Source organism: Canis lupus, chromosome 16 (genome assembly GCF_048164855.1).
Source record: "Canis lupus baileyi chromosome 16, mCanLup2.hap1, whole genome shotgun sequence".
NCBI lineage: Eukaryota > Metazoa > Chordata > Mammalia > Carnivora > Canidae > Canis > Canis lupus.
This window is the reverse complement of record NC_132853.1, coordinates 15,031,298-15,053,809: the sequence shown is the minus strand read 5'-3', so window position 1 is coordinate 15,053,809 and position 22,512 is coordinate 15,031,298. Positions and strand designations below refer to the sequence as shown.

General features: G+C 50.9%; 1 protein-coding gene across 2 annotated transcripts in view; it reads right to left on the bottom strand.

The window, feature by feature from the left end:
• The window catches only part of RTN4RL1 (reticulon 4 receptor like 1), a 72,353-nt gene that overhangs the window by 23,160 nt on the left and 26,681 nt on the right, over positions 1–22,512 (bottom strand). The window contains exon 1 of one of the 2 annotated variants that reach the window (XM_072779048.1): positions 14,025–14,163. The exons of the other annotated variant lie outside the window; for it this stretch is intronic. Within the exon in view, the coding sequence (XP_072635149.1) occupies positions 14,025–14,031 (7 nt within the window). The 5' untranslated portion in view covers positions 14,032–14,163. Of the gene's footprint in view, positions 1–14,024; positions 14,164–22,512 lie in introns of those variants that run through there. 2 annotated transcript variants of the gene reach the window in all.

The window sequence follows — 22,512 nt, the reverse complement described above, 5'->3', positions numbered from 1 at the left end:
GCCTTCCGCCCGGGGCGTGATCCTGGAGACCGGGGATCGAGTCCCACATCGGGCTCCCTGCATGGAGCCTGCTTCTCCCTCTCCCTCTCCCTCTGCCTATGTCTCTGCCTCTCTCTCTTTCTCTGTGTCTGTCATGAATAAATAAATAAAATCTTTTTTTTTAAATTTTATTTATTCAGAGAGAGAGAGAGAGAGAGGCAGAGTCACAGGCAGAGGGAGAAGCAGGCTCCATGCAGGGAGCCCGATGTGGGACTCGATCCCGGGTCTTCAGGATCACGCCCCGGGCTGCAGGCGGCGCTAAACCACTGCGCTACTGGGGCTGCCCAAATAAATAAAATCTTTTAAAAAAAAGAGAGAGAGAGGCAGAGACATAGGCAGAGGGAGAAGCAGGCTTCATGCAGGGAGCCTGATGTGGGACTCAACCCCAGCACCCCAGAATAATGCCCTGAGCCAAAGACAGACGCTCAACAACTGAGCCACCCAGGCATCCCCAGATTTTTACTTATACATGAGAGACATAGAGAGAGAGGCAGAGACACAGACAGAGGGAGAACAGGCTCCCCGCAGGGAGCCCAATGCGGGACTTGGATGACGACCTGAAGGCAGACGCTCAACCACTGAGCTGTGCAGGTGCCCCTGGGCACGGTTTTCATACTAGATGTAAGGTAACCAGCAGGAAGGAAAGGACAGAGTCCTTTTCATTTGTTTTTCCCACCCTGCTTTCAGCATGTGTTGCACATCCCCGCAGACACAAAGGAAAACAGACTTGCTCTGAGTTTTCTGATTTGGGGGTCACCCTGCAACCAACCACCTTTATGAGAGATAGATAGGGGTGCCTGGCTGGCCCAGTCAGGACAGTGTGCGACTCTTGATCCTGGGGCGGTGAGTTTAAGCCCCACTTTGGGTATAGAAATTACTTAAAAATAAAATTTACTGGGCACCTGGTTGGCTCAGTTGTTTAGGTGTCTGCTTTCTGCTCAGGTTGTGATCCCTGGGTCCTGGGATCGAGCCCTGAGTCAGGCTCTCTGCTTGGTGGGAAGCCTCCTACTTCTCCTTATGCTGCTCTCCCTGCTTGTGCTCTCTTGTTCTCTCTGTCAGATAAATAAATAAATTTTTAATAAAATTTACTTTTTAAAATTGGGGGGGGAGTGAGCATGAGTGGGGGAAGGGCAGAGGGAGAAGCAGGCTCTCCGCTGAACAGGGAGCCCAATGAGGCAGGGGCTCCATCCTAAGACCCCAGGATCATGACCTGAGCCGAAGGCAGACACTTTACTGACTGAGCCACCCAGGAGCCCCTAAAAATAAATCTTTAAAAGAGAGAGAGAGAGAGAGAGAGATGGGAAAGTGGGAGAGCATGATGATGTATAGTATAGAGAATTGTCAACTGTGTTTTAAGGATGGGGGCCTCTCAGGAGGGAGGCTCTAGGATGGCCCTGCAGCCCCCACACCAGCCCTCTTCATTGGCCTTATCTTTCTGGACTAAGCCACTGGACCCTCTGGATACTGGCCTGTCTGTGAGCCCTCTGTCTTATTTCTCCTGATCAAATCAGGCCTGGCTGACCCAGGCCCTGTGGCTCTGGGAGTCCTGCTGAGCTCCCAGGAGGAGAGGCTCTTCCCCAAAGCCAGGAGGTTCAAGAGGGCAAATTCAATTGTGTGCAAGGCAGGAGCCATTAACCTGTCTGTGGACTTTGGGGCCCCCACCCTGCCTTCCCTCTGTCAGCTGGCCTGTCCAGGCTACTTCTGCTAGATTCCGGCCTCCCTCCATCCCAAGGGTCCTCTACTGCCCCTGGCCTCTTCTCAGCCTCCTCTGTCCTTTTGAGCCCCATAGTTGTTGTTTTTTTTTAAGATTTTATTTATTTATTCATGAGAGACACAGAGAGAGGCAGAGACACAGGCAGAGGGAGAAGCAGGCTCCATGCAAGGAGCCCGATGTGGGACTCAATCCCGGGACTCGATGCCCTAGGCTGAAGGCAGGTGCTCAACTGCTGAGCCACCCAGGGGTCCCAAAAAGCCCCATAGTTCTCATCACTCCTGTCTCTGGGGTCAGGGTGGATTTTGAGCTGAGAAGGAAAGCAAGTCCATGATGAGCTTGCCCTCCTCAGAGGCAAGCCAGGCCTTTGGCCTTTCTTATCCCTCAAACTCCTGGGTGCAATCTGCCCTGAAAAGTCATAAATGAAAAAAAAAAAGTCATAAATGGAGAAGAGGCCTTGGAAGCAGGCTGGGACCATCTGAGCAGAGAATTCTGAGGTCTCAAATACTAGTGTGAGGCTAAGAGCTGTGCAGTAGCTGCTACTCACATGTGGCTTCCGAACACTTGGGATGTGGCTATCTCAAAGGATTAGTACAAAAAAGGAAGCTTGTTGTGTTGATTACATGTTGAAATGATAATACTTTGACTATATTGGGTTAAATCAAAACGAAAATATTTTAAACGACTTCACTTGTTGCTTTTTACTTTCTTAATGTAACTACTAAAAAAATTGTAAGTACCCATTGCTCGCATTTCTATTGGAGAGAACTGCTCTTAGAGTGAGTGATGGGCATGGGCTCCAGATAGGCACATCTCCTTGGCTCCATGGACTCCTGGCCCTTTGGGGAGGGGAACAGCAGGAAGAGGGCCAGAGCAGGGGGTGGAAACCAGTCCTGACACCCACCCAAACGGTGTCACACCTGGAGGACCAGTGTAGGGTGGGCCCCAAATGGTCTTGGAGACAGGCCCTGGGAAAGAATTCAAGAGCCCCAGAAGGTGGCTCTGAGCAGAGAGAGCACACAATGCTCTCTGGGAAAGTTGGCTCTGCAGATCCCCCCGCTGGAATGCCACAGACCTGAGAAGGGAAAGAAGAGAGGGAGAAAGAGAGAAGAGAAAGAAAAACTAAAGGAAGATAGAAGAAAGGAGAGTCCAGAAAAAGAACAAGGTGCCTGTGGGTGGTATGGCTCTGGTGCTGAGACCTGATGAGGCTGCTTGAGAGGGTCTGAGCAGCCGTGTAAGGATGCCCAGGATGGGCCCAGGAGGCTGACGGAAGGTTTCTGTATGGGAACGGGGAGGGTGGTGGGGTGCTAGGAGGCTGCCCAGGGTAACATGTTCTCACTAAAACCGGGAGCCGTGGGTGGCACCATGTGGGGACAAGCCGGGGGCTAGATGGAGAAGGAGGGGCTGTCATGGGGCTGCCGGGCAGGGCAGGCTGGGGAAACTGGTCTCCTGGTGGTCTGTTCTCCATGCCTCCCAGGGGCCCTCTGAAGGGACAGCCAGTGTGTTTCCCAAAGAGGAGGGAGGCAGGTTGGGAGCACTTCGAAGGAGGTCTGGCTGACCCTCCCAAGGGCTCAGGGCAGGGTTGGCCTGGGGCATCTTCTGGTGAAGACCCCTGGCCACTCTGTGCCCCTACCCCAGGCCTCAGTAACAGGTGCCACTGTGGTGAAATGTGTGGCTTCTGTCTCCCCACTACCCCCACCTCAGAAAGGAACAACTTGCTTGCTTTTCTGCTTCAAAGCCCACAGCACCCTTTTAGGCTCTCCACTCAAGCTCTGGCTTCCTGCTACAGAACAGGGCCAGCTCAGTTTACGCAGCCAGGGTGAGGAACAAATCGGGAGCACCTCCGGAGCTAATGAATGATCTGAGCCTTCAGCTCCGGTCAGCAGTCCCCCACCAGCCTCCCTGGCCCTCTGTGATGGCTCATTATTCCAGTATTCCCAGGAGACAGGCAGAATTTTCCCCAACATTGCCTAATTATGTTCCCGCTCTATATGATACAGTGACATGTGTCCAAGCCGCACACACAATTCCCAGTAAGACAGAGCAGAGTGTTCCCAAGGAGGGTGTAAACAGGGATGTTTTCATCTTGAAGTGTGCACTCAGAACTGTTACCTGGGAAGGTGCCAGAATGACACCCTCCCCTAGGTCAAGGGCAGGCCCCACCCTGGGTGACAGATAGAACTAGCCCTGAGGCCACAGAGGGGCGGACAGAAAAGACTTCAAAGGGAAGACGGCTGGGGGCGGGGGTGGAGGGTGGGGGGGTGGGGTGGGAGATATGTGTGTGTGTGTGTGTATGTGTGTGTGCGCGCATTTCCTGAGAGCCTGTAACAAGGGATGGCACATGGTTCTGATCAGGAATCTCAGGAGCAGTCCGATTTAATGCAGGGCTCTCTGGGAGTGATTCCTCCCCCATGCCAAGTGGAGCCTCTCATTGTGTTCCCAGCCTGGAAGAGGCCCTGGGGTGGGGGAGGACAGGCTGTCCTCTGGGGCCCTGTGTGGTCCTGAGTCTCAGGGACCTTCCACACCCACTAACAGAGCCATAGGACACCGAGCTGGGTATGGAAGCTCCTGGAGGACAGAGCAGGCTCCTCTGCACCCTCCTGTCCCTCCAGCCCCTGTTCCATCACTCAGGATGTGAGCTGGAGCCTCTGCAGGTCCCTGGTCTCAGCTCTGTGGCTGCCTCAGCATTGTTCTATGTGGCCTTCACAGCTTCCTATCCCAGTCTCCTCCCTGGCCATTCCAAACCTTCTCCTCTCTCCTGGAATCCATACCCTTGGCCTCTGGGCGTGACCCCTCACCTTCACAGCACCTTCACACATCCAGCCTCAGAGCTAAAGCCTTAGGCTGGCTCTGGCCTGGCCCTCTCATCCTTCCCCATTCCAAGGTTTCAATTCAAATGCCTACAGGGGTCAAGCAGGAAACGGAAAGGGGCAGAGATGGGCAGGTGGCAACCCAGAAGCCAGGCCCATCCAGGCTCTAGCCACTGCTGCCCCAAGAGAAGGGAGGCCCTGGGTTATTAGATCTTTCGATTTTGCCAGAAGCTGGAAATCAGGATTTCTGCATGCATTGATTGGCAGCAAACAAAACAAGAAAAAACAAAACAAACAAACAGAAAACACTGCGTGGGCCAACACAATCCCTGCAGGCTGATCTAAACCGTGCTTTCTGACAGCTGCCTTCCTGTGTGGTGTGCCCCCTCTCCCGGAATCTTCTGCTCCCTTTCTGCCTACAGACTTGCTCAGGTCTCTCCCACTGAATGACAAACACTGCCTAACCACAATCTCCCTGCAGCTACCGCCTCCCCGATCCCAGGCAAACTACTTGAAAGGTCTGCCTGGGTGCAGTGGGCCCCCTTCCTCTCCTGTCTCTCTCTGCAACCCACCACACCTGGGACTCCACCCCTTCTCACATACAAACTCCCAGCCCAAATCCAATAGTTTCCATCCAGGCTTGCCCCCTGCTCCCGGGCACAAAGCAGACCTTCCAATCTCCGGCCAGAACCTTTGACACGGTTCTCTCCTGGGTGCACCCTAACTCGGTCTCCTGTGGATATCCCTTCTCAGCCCCAATCATGGGCCCCCACTCCCCTTCTCACTTGACCCACAGTCCTGGGGGCCACCAGGACCCAGGCAATTTCATCTTCATTTGTCACTCTCCAATCCCTCTTTAGGCACCTTCCCTGGATCTCCCAGACTCTTCCTACTCAGCGTTCATGAAACAAACATCACCCTCCAAGCCTCCCCCCCTCCTCCTGGGCCATTTTCTTGGGGATCCCTACCTTCTCAGTTTGCAAAACACCCAGACTCTGCATTCTCCTTCTCCCTGGGGTCCAATTCACCAGGTCTTACAGCTTCTGCCTCTGGCTAATCTCTGGCTTTCAGCCTTGCCCTGCTCTATCTTCCCCATCTGAAGAATTTTTCTTAAACTTGGCTCTGACTCTAGCACTCTAAATGTTTGTGACCCTTCTTTCAGGAGAATGTCTAACTCTTTGCCTAGTGCCCTAGGTCCTAAACCCACATTCCCCTCCCATCATGAGCCCAGTCATGTCAATGTCAGCCTGTGGCAGTTTCTCTCCTCCCAACCCACCCCCTCCTTTTTTTTTTTTTTTTTTTTTTTAGAGAGAGAGAGAGAAAGATGGTGGGGAGGGGCAGAAGGAGAGAGAGAATTTTTTTTTTAAGATTTTATTTATTCATTCATGAGAGACACACAAAGAGAGAGAGAGAGGCAGAGACACAGGCGGAGGGAGAAGCAGACTCCACACAGGGATCCCAGGTCCCCAGGACCATGCCCTGGACCGAAGGCAGGCGACAAACCGCTGCGCCACCCAGACATCGAAAGAGAGAGAGAGAGAGAAACAGAGGGAGAGAGAGAGAGAATCTTAAGCAGGTTCCATGCCCAGTGCGGAGCCTGATGCAGGGCTGGATCTCATGACCCTGAGATCATGACCTGAGCCAAAATCCAGAGTTAGATACTCAACAGACTGAGCCATCCAGATGCTCCTGCTACAGACTCTTGCACATGCTGTATTCTCTTCCATCTGCAGGCCTTGGGTCATGGCTGGGTCCCTCTGCCTGGGATGTCCCTCCTTCCCTCACCTGCCTGCTAATTCTCACCTGTTCTTCAAACTTGGCACAGGCCAGGAGGGATTCTCCTCACTTCGCACTTACCTAGATCACTATGTTCATTCACCAGGGCCTCATAGTTGTCAGTTTGCATGTAGCTATCTATTGCTGGGTAAAAGACCGAATATACAAACAGGCCATGACAGACCACATATATAAACAGAACTCTGACCCCCAATCTTCAGTAATTGGCCCAAGAAACCATCCCATTATCTATAGTAACCAGTCCAAGAAGGCAGCCTGCTTCTTGTAGGAAGTCAGACTTGTAGAACATTGAGAAACATAGAGAATACATCTCTAATTGGACCAAAGTCACTCCCATGACAATCAACCCAAAATGGCCAGGACTTGATGAGCTTCCCAAATTCTTGTCCCCACTTCCAACTGCGGACCAAGCAGAGAAAACCAAACGTGCTCCTCTAACCAGTCACAGAGGATGCCCCACTCCTACTTATGTGGGTCCAGTATCCCCATCACAACAGTCTCCAACCGGGGCACACCTAAAGACTTCTCTTTTCTCGACTAAAACTTTTCCACTCCTCTGCCTGACTTGAGCCTCTGCCAAAGTGCAAGTGACAGTGGCTGACTCCCTTGGAATAGCATGCTCTGAATAAATAGCCTTTACCTGTTCTCATTTGGTTGGTGTCTATTTATTTCCATATGTGTAGCAAACCATTCTGGATTTGAGGGCTTAAAACAAAACCATGGCTCTGTGGGCCAAGTGGGTTCCACAGGATGGTTCTTCTATTGTTCTCACTCGGGGTTTCTAATGTGGTTGCATGAAGTAAGATGCTGGAATACCTGAGCCTCTCTTCCTCTCCGTGTGGTCTCGAGGCTTCTCTCAATGGGATCCCTGCACACATGACCTGTCTAGCATGTAGCTCTACTTCCTACGTGGTGGCTCAATCTCCCAAAAGCACAGAAATGAGGCTGCGGTCTTGCTTCAGGCTTGGGACTGGAAACAACACAACCTCACTTCCATTACATTCCACTGGCTAAATCAAGCAGCAGGGCAGCCCAATTCCTGGTAGAGAGGGACCCTCTCAAGGACGTGATGGGGGAGTACATCTTTGGGGACTGGCTGCAGCACCACTTCCTTCCCATGGACACTGCTCTTGGTCTCTAGGCCCTCAGCATCTAACAGGGGGTCAGACTGAGTCCGTACTTAGCAAGGCTTAAGGACCCAGTGAATGGATGGAAGGATGGTGGGTCCAACAGAGGGACAGAAAGGCTCCATACTGGCTTCCCTGCCTCCAGGCCCACACCATCCTGTTTCGTTCACATAAACACTGCTCTCTGCTGCTTAACACTCCTCTATTTTTAAACCTCTCAAGCAGTGAGTGGTGCTTAACATTTTTTGAATCAGGACCCCTTAGGGAATCTCATGAAAGCTATAGGAGACCCTCTCCCTAGAGAACGGCGCCTCTATATAATCACAACCATGCAGCACACTAATGCCAGCTGCCCTTTACTGAGCTTCTGACGGCATGCCGGTGGCTGTGTGCAGTGTGGCAAGTCCATTACCATTGCCTAGGCTTATTGCCCCCAACATGATCACAAGGTAGATGCTACCATTTAGTCCATTTTATAGATGAGAAAGCTGATGCTCAGAAAGGTTAAGGAATAACTAGAAAATGGTACTGGAACTCAGAGCAGGCAGTTTTGACTGCGAAGCCCATACACTTGCAAACCCTGCACTGCACGGTTTCAGGAGGTTCCTGGACCTCTGAAGTCTGGCTAGGAACCCCAAGTTAAGAATTCCTCTCAAGGGTAGCCCGGATGGCTCAGCGGTTTAGCGCCACCTTCAGCCCAGGGCCTGATCCTGGAGACCCGGGATTGAGTCCCACATCGGGCTCCCTGCATGGAGCCTGCTTCTCCCTCTGCCTGTGTCTCTGCCTCTCTCTCCTCTCTGTGTATTCTTATGAATAAATAAATAAAATCTTTAAAAAAAAAAAAAAAAAGAATTCCTCTTAGGGAGCCCCCAAAGTCTTCCTTCCTGATTTAAGTATCCTACCTGGCTTCTAAGACCCGAAGTAAGCCAAACCCACTCTGTGCTCCCTCCTGGAGGTCTCGTTACTCTGAGGCCATACCTATTCCTGCCTTCAGCCTGGCCACCTGACCCTTCTCCCTTCATGGTTCTGCCCTTGAAATGCTTTCTCTACCTTTGGTCTTCACCCAAAAGTCAAGGCTCCCTTCTTCTGGAACTTTTCCTGAAAGTCTGCCCCAGACTTATTCCCTCATCTGCTTGAGGTTCTCATCATTTCCTGAGTACTAACTTTCCAATTTAGCTCCAATCCCCTTGGGATTAGAGACCCATCCTCCTGTTTTTCTCACCTTCCTAGACAGACACTCCTGTTCACAATATCAACTGTTCACAAACTCCTCCCAGGCCTATTTCTTCTGCTCCTTTGGTTCCTGGATCCTCCAACCCAAAAACTGAATGAGACTCCAGAGTGGACCAGGCCAGAGAGGGGCTGGCCGAACTGGACATGTCTCCTTCAGGCAGGGAAGCAACTGAAATGCAGTCTCAGAGCCAAGCTAGGACCCCACCCCCACTCAGTCACTCCAGCAGGGATATCTGGTGGCATCTGTTTCTTTCTTTTGCATTCTCAGGGGACACCATGTTGCAGGAGATCCCGTGGTTGCTTTGTTTCCCCGTAACAATGAACGAAGACTAAAAAGGATGTGTACATACTGATTCATTAGACAGCTTCTGTGGGAGATCATGAGACAAAAGAAATACCAACTTCCTGAATCCCATGAGATTCTGTTCTTATGCTGCCCTCCACCCAAACAGGGCCACTGGTCAGTGGTGCTCAGCAGCCCAGCTAATAGATGGAAAGCAGACAGCAGGATGTAAGACTACCATCAGATCAAGGACTGCCGAAGTGACTGATGCCCCCTGCACACCATTTCTGCACTGCATACACACCAGCTCTGTCCTTGCAGGCTGGCCTGTGCTCCTCACGACCAGCCTGAGGGTTGAGGTTACCATCCTCCAGGCCCTGGGTCAATCACTCTGTACTCATTGCAACCACACAAGCAAACTGTTTAACAGTAAAAATCATTTTAGGGACACCTGGGTGGCTCAATGGTTGAGCATCTGCCTTTGGCTCAGGTTGTGATTCCAGGGTCCTGGGATGGAGTCCCACATTGGGCTCCCCACAGGGAGCCTGCTTCTCCCTCTGCCTATGTCTCTGCCTCTCTCTGTGTCTCTCATGAATAAGTAAATAAATAATCCTTAAAAATAAAATAAAATAAAATAAAATAAAATAAAATAAAATAAAATAAAAATGATTTTATAGGTGAGGGAAACAAACTTCCAGGAAGTAAATGACTTGCCCAGGACTGCTGTTTTAGTCAGGAGTCATTGCATATTTTGAGGATGGTTTAACAGAGACAGTTGACAAAGCAGGGCCTAGGGAATCCACAGTGAAAGCACACATAACAGGCAAGAAACCACCAGTGTCACCATCTCTTGGCCTGGAGTGGGGAAGGGACTGGAAATCAGAGCCCTGAACAGAGCAGCTGTGTGAAGAGCACCCTTTGACAAGACTGACACCAGCCTGGAGGGAAGGGGAATAAATGGCCAGCAAGCACTCTCCCTCCTCCTTCCCTCCGATCACCTGCCAGTGCCTTCCAAACCTGAAGTCAGAAGGCAGGAGCCCCAGGTGTTAGTATACAGGTCAGCCTCTGGCCACAGGGAAGGGGGCAAGCGGAATCCTCCAGTAGCTCAGACTTGCCTGCCCTTCCACTACCGTATTTCCCTGGGGTGAAAGCCGGAGAGGCCCAAAGAAGGGAGCACTCAAGTCTGAGGTCCCTCACTGCCCTGGGTTTTGGCACCCCTGTCGATCCCAACTTCTCTCCTTGCTTAGTATGCAGTTCTGACCTCAAAACAGACTTTCTAGTTCTTCCAGAGATATGGTGTTTGAGGAAGTCCCCAGCAGAGGGGGGCTGTGCTTCTACAATTAACTTAAAAGCCTTTTATTAGCGTCTTGGCCTAAAAGGGCCCAAACACCCACACAGAAATGGGTCTCCCCCACACAGACTGGCTTCCAGCTTGGGGTAGAGAAAGGGTTTCAGGGGCACCTGGGTGGCTCAGTAGTTGAGCGGCTGCCTTCAGCTCAGGGCACGATCCCTGGGATGAGCCCCACATCAGGCTTCCTGTGGAGAGCCTGCTTCTCCCTCTGCCCGTGTCTCTGCCTCTCTCTCTCTCTCTCTCTCTATCATGAATAAATAAATAAAAATCTAGAAAGAAAGAAAGGAAGGAAGAAAGGAAGAAAGAGTTTCAGCAATGGTGTGGGCAGTCACTCAGCGGTTCAGAGACATGGCACATAGCCCAACCCCCTTGGGCGGGGTTAGGCTCACCTCTGCCACAGGAAGCTCAGGGGGAGCTAATGTCACATCATCTCACCGAACCCTACTCCATTTGCAGATTTATTAAATCAAGAGCCAATTCTGACACAGTTTCTTTCAAGTATTTCTACCTTGCAGGTGTGCAAAATTTATTTGAGATAAAGAAAACCATTACAGAGAGAGCACAATCTTCAAAGCCCACCTCTGAGACCAGAAAGAAATAAAAACAGTAGCCCCAACAAATGTGCAATTAAGTTTCCAAATACTTGGGAGCCAAGAGAAACACCTTCCCTGCGGAGAGCAGGTCTTTAAGGCAATTTTCTTGAACTCTATTCAGCACTCACTCAAAATGCCTTTTAAAAATAACATATGATTTTCCTCCCTTTCCAAAGGCTCCCTTGTTCTTTCTCTTCCAGGTAAGAATGAGCCAGCTCTGGAGTGAGAACTTCAGTTGCTCATTTTGATAGGGGATGATGGACTATGTTTCCAGGAAGGCAGAAAAGAAAGCCAAACAAGCATCCCGGCCCGCTGGTGCAGGAATCTTACTGGGTGTGGGAGACCCAGGGATTGAGGGCTAGACCCAGGGATTGAGGGCTGGCCCCAAGGGTCTTCACCTACCCATAGAAGGCCACAGTGCCTGAAAGCAGACCTGGCTCCACAGCCAAAGCTGGGTTCAGCAAATGCCCACCTTCCTTCCCCAGGTGGAGATCTGATCCCCTGTGAAGGGGAGGAGGTTCATTCTGCTATAAGATTTGCTCAGAATATGGGATCCCTGGGTGGCGCAGCGGTTTGGCGCCTGCCTTTGGCCCAGGGCGCGATCCCGGACACCCGGGATCGAATCCCACATCGGGTTCCCGGTGCATGGAGCCTGCTTCTCCCTCTGCCTGTGTCTCTGCCTCTCTCTCTCTCTCTGTGTGTGACTATCATAAATAAATAAAAATAAAAAAAAATAAAAAAAAAGATTTGCTCAGAATAAAAGGTTCCTTTTTTTTTTTTAAGATTTTATTGATTTATTTGAGAGACAGAGAGCACAAGTGGGGAGGGGGAAGGATAGAGAGAGAGGGAGGAGCAGATTCCCTGCTGAGCTGGAAGCCCAGTGCAGAACTTGATCCCAGGATCCTGGGATCATGACCTGAGCTGAAGACAGATGCTTAACAGACTGAGCCACCCTGGTGCCCAAAAGATTCCTCTTTCTACATGAGGCTGAATGAGCTACAAAGAGGTGCAAAACAAAGTCAGTGCTGCAGAGGGAGCCGGGACACACATCCCAGAGTTGCCACTCGGCAACAGTGTGATTTGGGGCAGGTGGCTTGGATTTCCTGAGCCTCAGTCCCTGAAGCTGTAGAGACACTCAACAGGGCTGTTGGGAGAAAGTGTGGTTTATCTAATGGGTTATATTCCCTGAGGACAGGCAAAAACCACTGCAGCTGGGGCTCAAAACATTGCCTTAGTCCTAGACAGAGAGCCAAAGGTGCCAATATGCAGAGAAATAATAGCACAGGATGTGCCTAAGAGCCCAGTTTTTGGATGGGACTCAGCTATGAATCTCAGCTCATCATTTAGTGTCCACGTGCCCCTTGACCAAAGCCCTTAGCTTCTCTGAGTCTCGGTTTCCCCATCTGTGAAATGGGAATGTTAATACATAATACCAGATCAAATGAGCTAATGCATGGAAAGTGCTTAGCTAGCCTCTGGCACAGCATAAATGCTTAATAAGTAGTTATTCTGTTATCATTACGTTCCTCTAAGATCAGACTCCATGTGCTAAAATTTAATAACATTCTTTCTCTGTATTTATTTCTGTAGTTACTTTCTATTTATGGCAAGTGATACTGAGTTTCCATTTACAGAAGTGTTATCATTTCCTTTTAAGATACATTTATTTGAGCTAAAGTGGGTCAATACACAGAAGGAAAAGAGTGAACACACAGTGCAGGTGGTGCACGGATGGGTGAGGCACTGGGAAGGTGTGAGGCAGAGACGGAAGTTTGGGAAACACCAACAACCTGTGTGTAAAGCCAGAAGCCAGGCCCGGGCCAGGCCGCTTCCTACGCCGCGGACATCCCCAGGTTGCTCAGAGGCCAGGGACCTTGGGGCCCGCCCGGCCTCACCTTCAAGGTCTGGCCTTCGGTCCACCATCCTGTCCAGGCGGAAGCGCCCAGGTTCCCTGAGAAGGACTTTCCCAAAACGAGGCTCCGTGCAGAGCCGCCAGGGCCCCTCCGTGCAGAGTGGGGTGTGGTCCCTCTGAGGAGGGAAACCAAACGCCATCCTTCTACAGCTTCTAAGGAGAGGCTGGGAGCAGCCGGGAAATAAAACACACCCTGGCTCTCGCCACCGAGGTGTTACAACTCAGTCCCAGTTGCCTGGCAACCACGCAGGTGTGTGATAGGGCGAGCGGCGCTCCCGGGGAGCCAACCAGCGCCGGCCGGGCCCGCCCAGGTGAGGGCCTCGGGGGCGGGCCTCGGGGCGGGGCCCCCCTCCCCCCCGCGGCCCCCCCGCGGTCCCCCCGCGGCCCCCCCGCCCTCCTCCTTCCCCCTCCGAGCCGGAGCCTGAGGAGCCGCCGTGGCGTCCCGGGTCGCGGTTTGGTGGCTGCCAGGCCCCGCGCTCCTGCCTCCGCTGCTGCCCGTAGCCAGGGTCGGGGTCACTGGCTTCAGAATCCAAAGGCAAGGGCGCCTGGGTGGCTCCGTGGTTGAGCGTCTGCCTAGGATCCCCGGGTGCTAGGATCAAGTCCCCCGTTGGGCTCCCTGCATGGAGCCCGCTTCTCCCTCTGCCTATGTCTCTGCCTCTCTCTCTGTCTAATAAATAAATAAAATCTTAAACAACAACAACAACAAAAAAAAAGAATCAAAAGCCAAGAGCCCTGACCTGGTCCCCGGTGGCCTCCCCCAACCCTCTGCCCCGCACAAGCTCTGGCACACACCAGGCATTTTCAGAGAAAGCCAAGAATGGGGACGGTGGCACCTCCCTCTCTGGCTCGCCTTTGGCACATAGGTACACTTTCTAACCTCCCCAGAGAAAGGGCCAATGGAGCAGAAGCCTTCAGAGGAGGGACAGGCTGGACTCCCGCAACAGGCACCCCACTGGAAGCATCTACGTGGTTCTGCAGCCGGCCTCCCAGCACCAACAGCTAGAAATAGTGGCCAGGAGGGCTGGCTTGAAATTAGGCCTGCATTTGGATTCCAGCTGGGCACACACTGACTGGCTGTGTAACCTTAAGCAAGTCATAAAACCTCTCAAGTTTGCTCACCTATAATATGGTAGAAGAAAACAGACTCACATTATTAAGTAATACATACAGAACATTTAGCAATGTTGGGCAGAGCTGGGCAGATTCTCAGTCCTCAATTTCAGAAAGACAAATAGTTCCATTAGGGCCTGGAAGCCGCTGCTATCAGGAGCAAGTATTGGAGTTGCTGGGGAGACTTCTAATCTCCACTTCCGGTAACATCTGCAGGTGGCCTCTCAGAGGTGGAGCCCAGTGAAGGACAGTGGGTTACTCTGCTCCCTGCGTGGAGGCTGGGCCCACACAGGAGAAGGCAGGGCCCTGGCACTTGCTGCCTTCTGGCACCACATACAATCATCCTAAAGAAATGCTAAATGAGGGGGTAGGGGGTGTGGGCCCTCAAGGTTTCTGCCTCACTCCACCGTTTCCAGGCCCTGCTTTTTCTCTCTCCGAAGTGGTATTCTCCATGGGATCCTCATTAGCCTGCAGTAATGACTTGCCTTCCCACGGCAGGGGCTGCTCACAAGCAATTCAGCACCACTGGCCCCTTCTCCCCCTCCCCCCAACATTCACAGACCCATGCCTTCAGGAAGGGAAAGGGGGCACCAGCCATCCCACTCCCATCCTTTGCCAGGTGGGGCAGTTCTTCTCTTTGGAGAGCACCTCCCCCACTTCTTCCTTCCATCTTCTACCCTTTCCTGCCTTCCACTTGCTGACAGGCAGGCAAGCAGGCAGGCAGGCCAAGTGAAAGCGCTCCCAGCCCTGCTGGGAAGTGTGTGCAGAAGGAAATCAGTGACTGAGGCCAACCTCATGCAACCTTCTGGGAGATTCCCAGGAAAGTCTTGTTGGACTCCAGGGGGCTTAAGCCCCAGACTCTGTCCTGCACTTCCCTACCTAGGGGTACGTCCAAATCCCTGCATTCCAAATTCCGCTGGGCTCAGATGAGTTTTCTTAAACAGATCAATCCATGGAATCCCTGGCAGGCTTTGACATTGCCGTTTACATGGGTTTTTTAAAAGCTTCTGCTTTTCAGTGAAAAGTCAACATATTAACATGTTAACAGTTGTGCTTGACTCTGCTTTGGCGTGTGGGCTTTTCCTCCCTGTCTCTCTCTCTCTCTGTCTCTTGTTAAAAAGATTTTATTTATTTATTCATGAGAGACACACAGAGAGAGGCAGAGGGAGAAGCAGGCTTCCTGTGGGGAGCCTGATACGGACTCGATCCCAGGATGCTGGGATCACTACCCGAGCTGAAGGCAGATGCTCAACCACCGAGCCACCCAGGAGTCCCTCCTCCCTGTCTCTTTATAGTTTTCTGTACTTTTCAAAAATTTCCCCAGATGGCATGTTTTACTTTTCTAATAAACATAAATAAACAAAAACAGAAGATTAATTACTGGGCCTGCTCAGCAACCTGTTTATTTTTATTTTTATTTTTTTAATTTTTATTTATTTATGATAGTCACACAGAGAGAAAGAGAGAGAGGCAGAGACATAGGCAGAGGGAGAAGCAGGCTCCATGCACCGGAAGCCCGATGTGGGATTCGATCCCGGGTCTCCAGGATCGCGCCCTGGGCCAAAGGCAGGCGCCAAACCACTGCGCCACCCAGGGATCCCTCAGCAACCTGTTTAAATTCTTATTGGAAATGAAGTAGGGTTTGGGGGGGAGGGCAGGAAGGGCAAGGAGGCCCTGATGGGACCAAGTAAGTGCTCCAGATGAGCCCCATCTGACCCCCACATGGAATGGCTGTGCTCACAGTGGGCAGCAAGAGGCCAGCAGTTTCCTAGGAGTCACCTGCCCAGGGCACCAGCCAGTAAGTGCCATCTTATGAGGCCTAGAAATGAAGCTGACTCCATCCTGGTACTTCCCTTGCTCAGCTCTCTCTCCGGGGACGTTGGGGAGATGGACCACAGCTGGGGGTATCCCTCTCTCATCCCTGAAGCCGTCTCACCTCCCTTTCCTGAGCCACCCCGTACATGTCTCTGCTCCCAACCAGCCCAGCCTGCTGCCAGCCCAAGGCACTGCCCCCAGGAGCTTTCAGCCTTGACCACTCTTGTCCCAGGAAGCTCTGGACCCATGGGAAAGGGGCAGGGTCAGCTCTTCCAAAATAATAACTGTAGGACAGGCACTGGGCTCAGCCCTACATCTGTGAAATCCTTAACTTCTTCAACACCCCAGCAAGGTGGGTATTATTATTATTTGTTTTCTAGATGGCAAACTCGAAGCTCAAAGAGAATCAGAGGCTGCCATAATACCCACAAGTAGAAAGTGACAGACCCAGAACCAAAGTCAGGTCCCGTGTGGTCACCCTCTTGTTCAGGACGGCGTCTTTCTCACCATCAATCCTCAGTGCAGGGCCTGGCACACAGCAGGTACTAGTAGACTGAATAAGGCAGGGATGGAGGGAGCCCACAGCTTCTATATCCCAACCTTCCATCTTCCAATGGACCTATCCAAAGCCTGGGCTCAGACAAAATGTCATGCTCTGCTCATCCTAACAGAAATGAAGGGAAGGGGCTAATCACAAACATGGAGACCCTTCCTTGGATGCCCTGCAGGAAGCACTCCCTTCTTCCTGAGCAGAGGTAGATCACCAGGGCTCCCCTATATCGTCAGCCTGCAGATGGGGGGCGGGGGAGGGGGCAGGCAACTTGCTGAGCTAAGGAAGACAGAGGCTCAGCAGGCAACAAAGTGAAAGCAGAGAAAGAGTAATGGCAGACAAGTCATTGTTTGCCGGTGAACTGTGCCTGCCTTTACTAGGAACTTCTTGAGGGCAGTGCTGGTCTTTCTACAATTCAATCTCAAGTACCCTATAAGGCAGCAATCAGAAAACTGAGCAAATGCCTCTCCAGGGCACCAAAGGGGCCATTTGGTGGGTGAGCTATGTTGACCCCCACATTCTCCTGAGGACACTTGTCCAGTAAAGGGCACCAGTGGAGGCTGATTTACAGTGATGCTAACAAAGCACCCACGGCCCCTCCCCATGCCTTGCACCTAATTCTATATTCATGACTCGTTGTGCTTTTTCATAGAAGAGGTACCCAAGTTGTATTTAGGGTCCATGAAATCTGGATCTGGCTTAGAATGCCAAAACCTGAAAACTCCTTCTGCCTGACATGGGACCCTCACCTTGCTACATGCTGGCACGTGTACGCCGGTCTTCCCTGGGAAGAAAAGCAAGGCCCAAGCCAGTGACAAGGGTCAGTGGGGGCTGTGAGGCTAAGGAAACCCCAATGACGATCAGGTCTTGATCATGACTGGGGCCATGTATACACCAAACAGAGAATAATGAACGTAAATTGCAGAGATCCCATGCTTCTATTGCTTCAGTTCGTGGGGCTGAGATTCTCACCTCTATTCTCAGAGGTGAGAGGGGTGGGTGGGGCCCTCCCTTTATTCCCATTTAGTCATATTATCATAGAGTCCAAAAGGTTCTTAATCATTTGGCAGAGGGGGTGGTTTGAGAATGACAGGCCTGGATGCTCTAAACTGTGCCCACACAAGGAGGATACTTAGCATTTTAGGGGGTTATGGATGCTTGAGGTCCATCAGTTGGCCCCTGCTATGGAGGCAGCATGATGCGACAATGAACAATGGGCGACAGCTGGGGACTGGGTTCCATCCCAGTTTCTAAGTCTCTTCACTTCCCCAAACATCCTCAGGCCTTTGCATTAAGTGTTCCCTAAATTCCTTCTAATGCTAGAATTCCAATTTCTGTGATATATACAACAAGCATTTTTCATGCATTGCTCACTTAATTCTCTCAGTTACCCTGTGGAACAAATATTGCTGGCTCCATTTTGCAGATCAAGAAATCCCTCTGTCAGGATGAGGGGTAAAAAAACTCCCCAGAGGTGCGTGGTGGGGGTTGGTTGTGAAACTGCGTCTTTTGCACTGCAGAAGCCTGTGCCTTTACCAGTGGCCACAACCAACGCCTTGGTCCCCTCCCTCTCGCACCACTGTTAGCTCTGCCTTGATATATGGGGCTTTCCCTCCACCTTTGCACTTCTTGTCCTCAAGCCACCTTCCTCCTACTCTCTGTCCCCTGGGCTTGCTAGCTTCCTGGCAGATGGGATATGAGCATCCCATTCCCAAATCCAGCTGGATCAAATTCTACTGCCCCTGACCCTTCCTGGGCCACTGCTTCATTGGAGGACAATTAACAACTGTGGTTGGTTACTGGCTACTTGGGCATGGAGCAGCATCAACCAGGTCTGCATCCCCAGCTAAAAGCCCAGATTAATTGCCCTGGGCTGCTTCTGTCACACACAGGGATATATTTTCTTCTTAGAATTTACAAGTAGTTCTATCCGAGAAATAAACAGCCAGAGATAAAAATTACATTGTCACAGTGCAGGTGTGATAGATGTAGGTAGCAAGCCATTGTGGTTGCCAAGGAGGTGCTCCGCCGACAGAATCTACCAGATGAGACCTGGAGGATCTCCAGGTAAGGGGAATGAGAGAAATACTGATAGGATCTCGGCCTCACCAACTGAAGCAATAGAAGCATGAGATCGCTGCAATTTATGTGTCATTATTCCCTAAATCCTAGGGTTCCAGGGCCAGCCTCGCAGAGCCTGAGTGAGAGGGTGATTGGCACCTCTCCCAGCCACAAGCCTCAGGATTGGGGCCTGCCCACATGGTCAACCCCACTGAGGAGCATTTGGGAAGACACCACCTAATCTTGACAGCTCTGTCCCCAAGTTGTCAACTCCCTGTCTCGTTTCCACTACCACTAGCTGAAGGGACTATACCTCCCTGTGAAGAAAGCCACCTCAGAGAAGGATGAGCAGGCTGGACCCAGGGTCTGAATACTAACAACAGCTAACATTTCCTGAGCCCTTCCTTAGTGCCTGGCCCTCAATTAAGGACTCGACAGGATTATCTCACATGACAACCTTATGAAATAGGCACTATTTTCCTCTCCACATTACAGGTGACAAACTGAGGTTCGAAGAAGTTAAGTGACTTGCCTAAGGTCCTCGGAATGTATTGAATGGTGGCCTCCAAAGAAATATGTCCCCCTGGAACCTGTGAACGCTAGCTTATATGGAAAAAGGGTCTTTGTAGATGCAATTAAATTAAGAGTCTTGAGATGAGATCATCCTGGATTACTGAGATGGGCCCTAAATTTAATGATAAAATGTCCTTCTCAGAGACAGAAGACAGAGTGAAGCCTCGGGAAGACAGAGGCAGAAATCTGAGTGATGTGGCCACAGGAAGTGCCAAGCACCACCAGAAGCACCACCTTGCTGTTCCCAGCAAGGAGTAGAGCCTTCAAGGGGAGCTTGCCAGCACCTGGATTTCAAATTTCTGGCCTCTGGAACTGTGAGGATATAAATTTCTGCTGTTTTAAGCATCTAAATTTGGAGCAATTTGTTATGGCAGTCCTAGGAAAGGAATAGAGCCCCACGGCTAACAAATGGCAAAGCCAGGATTCGGATCTGGCAGGCTGAGCCCAGACTCAGGCTCTGCTCACTGGGTGATGCCTCCAGGCCCCAAGGATCCACTGCAGTTGAGCTGGGTGACCTTGAGAAAGTTGCTAATCCTCAGTCTATTCATCTACGAAATGAAGGGTTTGGATGACATACGTGGTGGGGTGCCTCAGGGGCTGCCACACCAACAGGACAAATGGAGTTCTGAGAGGGTATGAAAAGGAGAAAAATAAAAACTTAGCAAACCACCTGTAGCCCACAGTTTGTGTGGGTTTCTGTCCACTTACAACATGTTCCCCTCTTTCTGGACACAGCACCCTGATTTTACTCCCAGGCTTCAGTGACTGGTTTGAGGCAGAATCTAGGCCGATGACAATAGGCCCACAAATTTATCCAAAGTGTGAGGGGGAAGAGAAGCTCACTCTAAATGCAGGGGAAATGTGAACTTAGAGCTGCTGGAACCTTCTGAGTACGAGGCCAAGTCGGGGAAAGCCATGCCAAGGAGCTGAGAAGCAGAAACCAAGTCCTGGTGACACTGTGAGATCAGGTTGCACCTGAAGATGAATCTTTTTAGTTTTGCAAGCTTGTAAGATCCCTTTTCTGTTCCAAGAGTTTGGGTTTCCGTCATTTGTAACCAGAGACTGCCATACCTCAGGTTACCAGTCATGCCCACTTCCAAGTGTCCTTCTAGCCATGAAGCAGTGTGATTTGAGGGCCAGAAAATCCACAGTGCATGGTGTGCGATGTATATGTGTGTGAGTTCACAGGCACATGCACATGTATTCTTTCCAACGTCTCGACAAGAGATCATGGAAACCACACTGCTTGATACCTCCTTTAGAAGGCAAACTGCTCCACTGGGGTCCAGAGCAAGCCTCACCAAACTTTTCCTGGAGTAATCCAGGTAACACCCTGGAGCCTTTGAGTCTAGTTCCTTCTCCTCCTTCTCCTCCTCCTCCTCCTCCTCCTCCTCCTCCTCCTCCTCCTTCTTCTTCTTTTTTAAGTTTATTGAAGGTTTGTTTGTTTGTTTAAGTAAGTAACCTCTACATGTAACATGGGGCTTGAACTCATGACCCTGAGATAAAGAGTCACATGCTTTACCGAGTCACATGCTCTACTGAGCCAGCCAGTCTAGCTCCCTCATGCCTCTGGGGATTGGAGGCCCCCCACATCTCTTCTTCAAGGCAAGCACTCACGTGGTCCCTTCAGGAGTTCCTAATATAATCCATTTTTTAGCATCTTCACTCTTTCATTTGACAGGTATTTACTCAGTACATGACAGGCACAGGTGAGAGCTAGGGATATAAGGTAAAATAGTGGACATAATGCCCATCCTCATACAGCTCCCAGTCCAGAGATGCACGTAACTAATTATAGCACTAAGTAATTGACACAGCCATTCAGCCCTTATATACCACTGAGTGGCAGCTAGTCCAAGTGACCGCTCTCCTTAGGGGCACTGTAGTGTCTCCTAACTTCTCTGTTCTCTTCTATTCTTATTCCCCTGAGTCTCTTTCCCCCTTGGCAGTCAGGGTGGACTTTTAAAAATATGAGGCCCTTGAACATATAAACGAGCCCTTCCTATGGCTCCCCATCACACAGAACATAAATATGCATGATCTGACCAAACTGCCACCTCCCTCACCCTGGTCCCTGAGCCCCTGCCCCTGGGGCCTATCTTGCTGTTCCTGGAATGCACAGAGCACACATCCCTTCAGTCTCAGGGACTTTGCACTGGTTATTTCCTCAGCTTGGCTCTTCTCTTGGCCCAGCCTCCACGGGCTCCTTCCTTCATCTCCCCAGGTCCCTGATCCGTGTCATCTCACAAAGCTTCCTTGAGTACCTTATACTACTCCTCATTTTCTGTGCCCTCACCTCCCCAGTCCTCATCAGCCCTGCCATTGCCTTCTTGTCTACAAGCCCCCCACACCACCCCTGTCCGTTGCAGGACTGTGAGCTCCATGAGAACAGGTGGTGTGAGATGATGTCAAAGGGGGAGGCAGGGACTAGCTTACACGAGGCCTGAAAGCCCTGTTAAAAATCAGGTCTCTAGGGGTGCCTGGCTGGTTCAGTCAGAAGAGCACGTGATTCTTGATCTTAGGGTTGTGAGTTCAAGCCCCGTGTTGGATATAGAGATTACTTAAAATAAAAATAGAAATAAAAATAAAAATAAAAATAAAAATAAAAATAAGGCCTCTATTCCCAGAGCTATGAGAAGCCTGAAGGATTTTAAGCAAAGTGATATGATCAGATTGTGTTCCCTAACATCACCTGTCTGCATGCAGCATGCAGCCTAAAGACCAGAAGCAAGAGCACCATCAGGAGGCAACTATAAGAGTCTAAGCAACAGATGTGGGGCCCTGGTTTAAGATGGTAGAGGCAGGGGCAATAGATGAGGATGAATTTAAGCAGGATGCTGGTGATGGACTGGATTGGTGGAAGATGACGAGAGAGGATGACTCAGTGGGTGCTCAGCAGAGAGTGAAGCAGGTCCCTCACTATCCTAGATTTGGACATTTCTATTAATGTGGCCAAAGATTATAGGTGCTTTTTTTGGGGTTTTTTGTTGTTGATGTTTTTGGAAGGCACATCAAACTTTCTGACTCACTGTGCCTGCGGGCAAACATTATCTCATCATCATAACCCTTAAGGGGACAAGAAGCCTCTACTGTGAGCGAGCTGGATGGGGGCCGGGGCCCAAGGCATGCTGCTGGATCACAGCCTTGAGAAAGGTGCCAGGGCATCACACACTGGCTGAGGCCAGAAACTGCTGGGGGAATTTCATTTTGAGAATGAAAAGTAGTCTTGGGCAAGAGATATACTCTCTCCTTCCTCCCAGGCAGTGAATTTTTGAGACAAGAAAAAAAGAAATAGGAGGAGAAATGTCACCACACTATATTACCTAAATCTCTGCTTCTAGAGGCTTCCATGACCACTACCCATGTTCTACTAGACTGCCAATGCTGGGCATGATTTCAGAGACCAGAGAAGGTATCCATTGAGGTGGAGGCTCCAGAAGCTAGGGTATGGAAGATGTAAGTGGAAGTCAGGCTACATCTGAGCAAGGGTACCTTCCTTAGGCAGAAATCAAAGGCCACTGAGAGGCGTTTCTCAGACCTCCCCTCC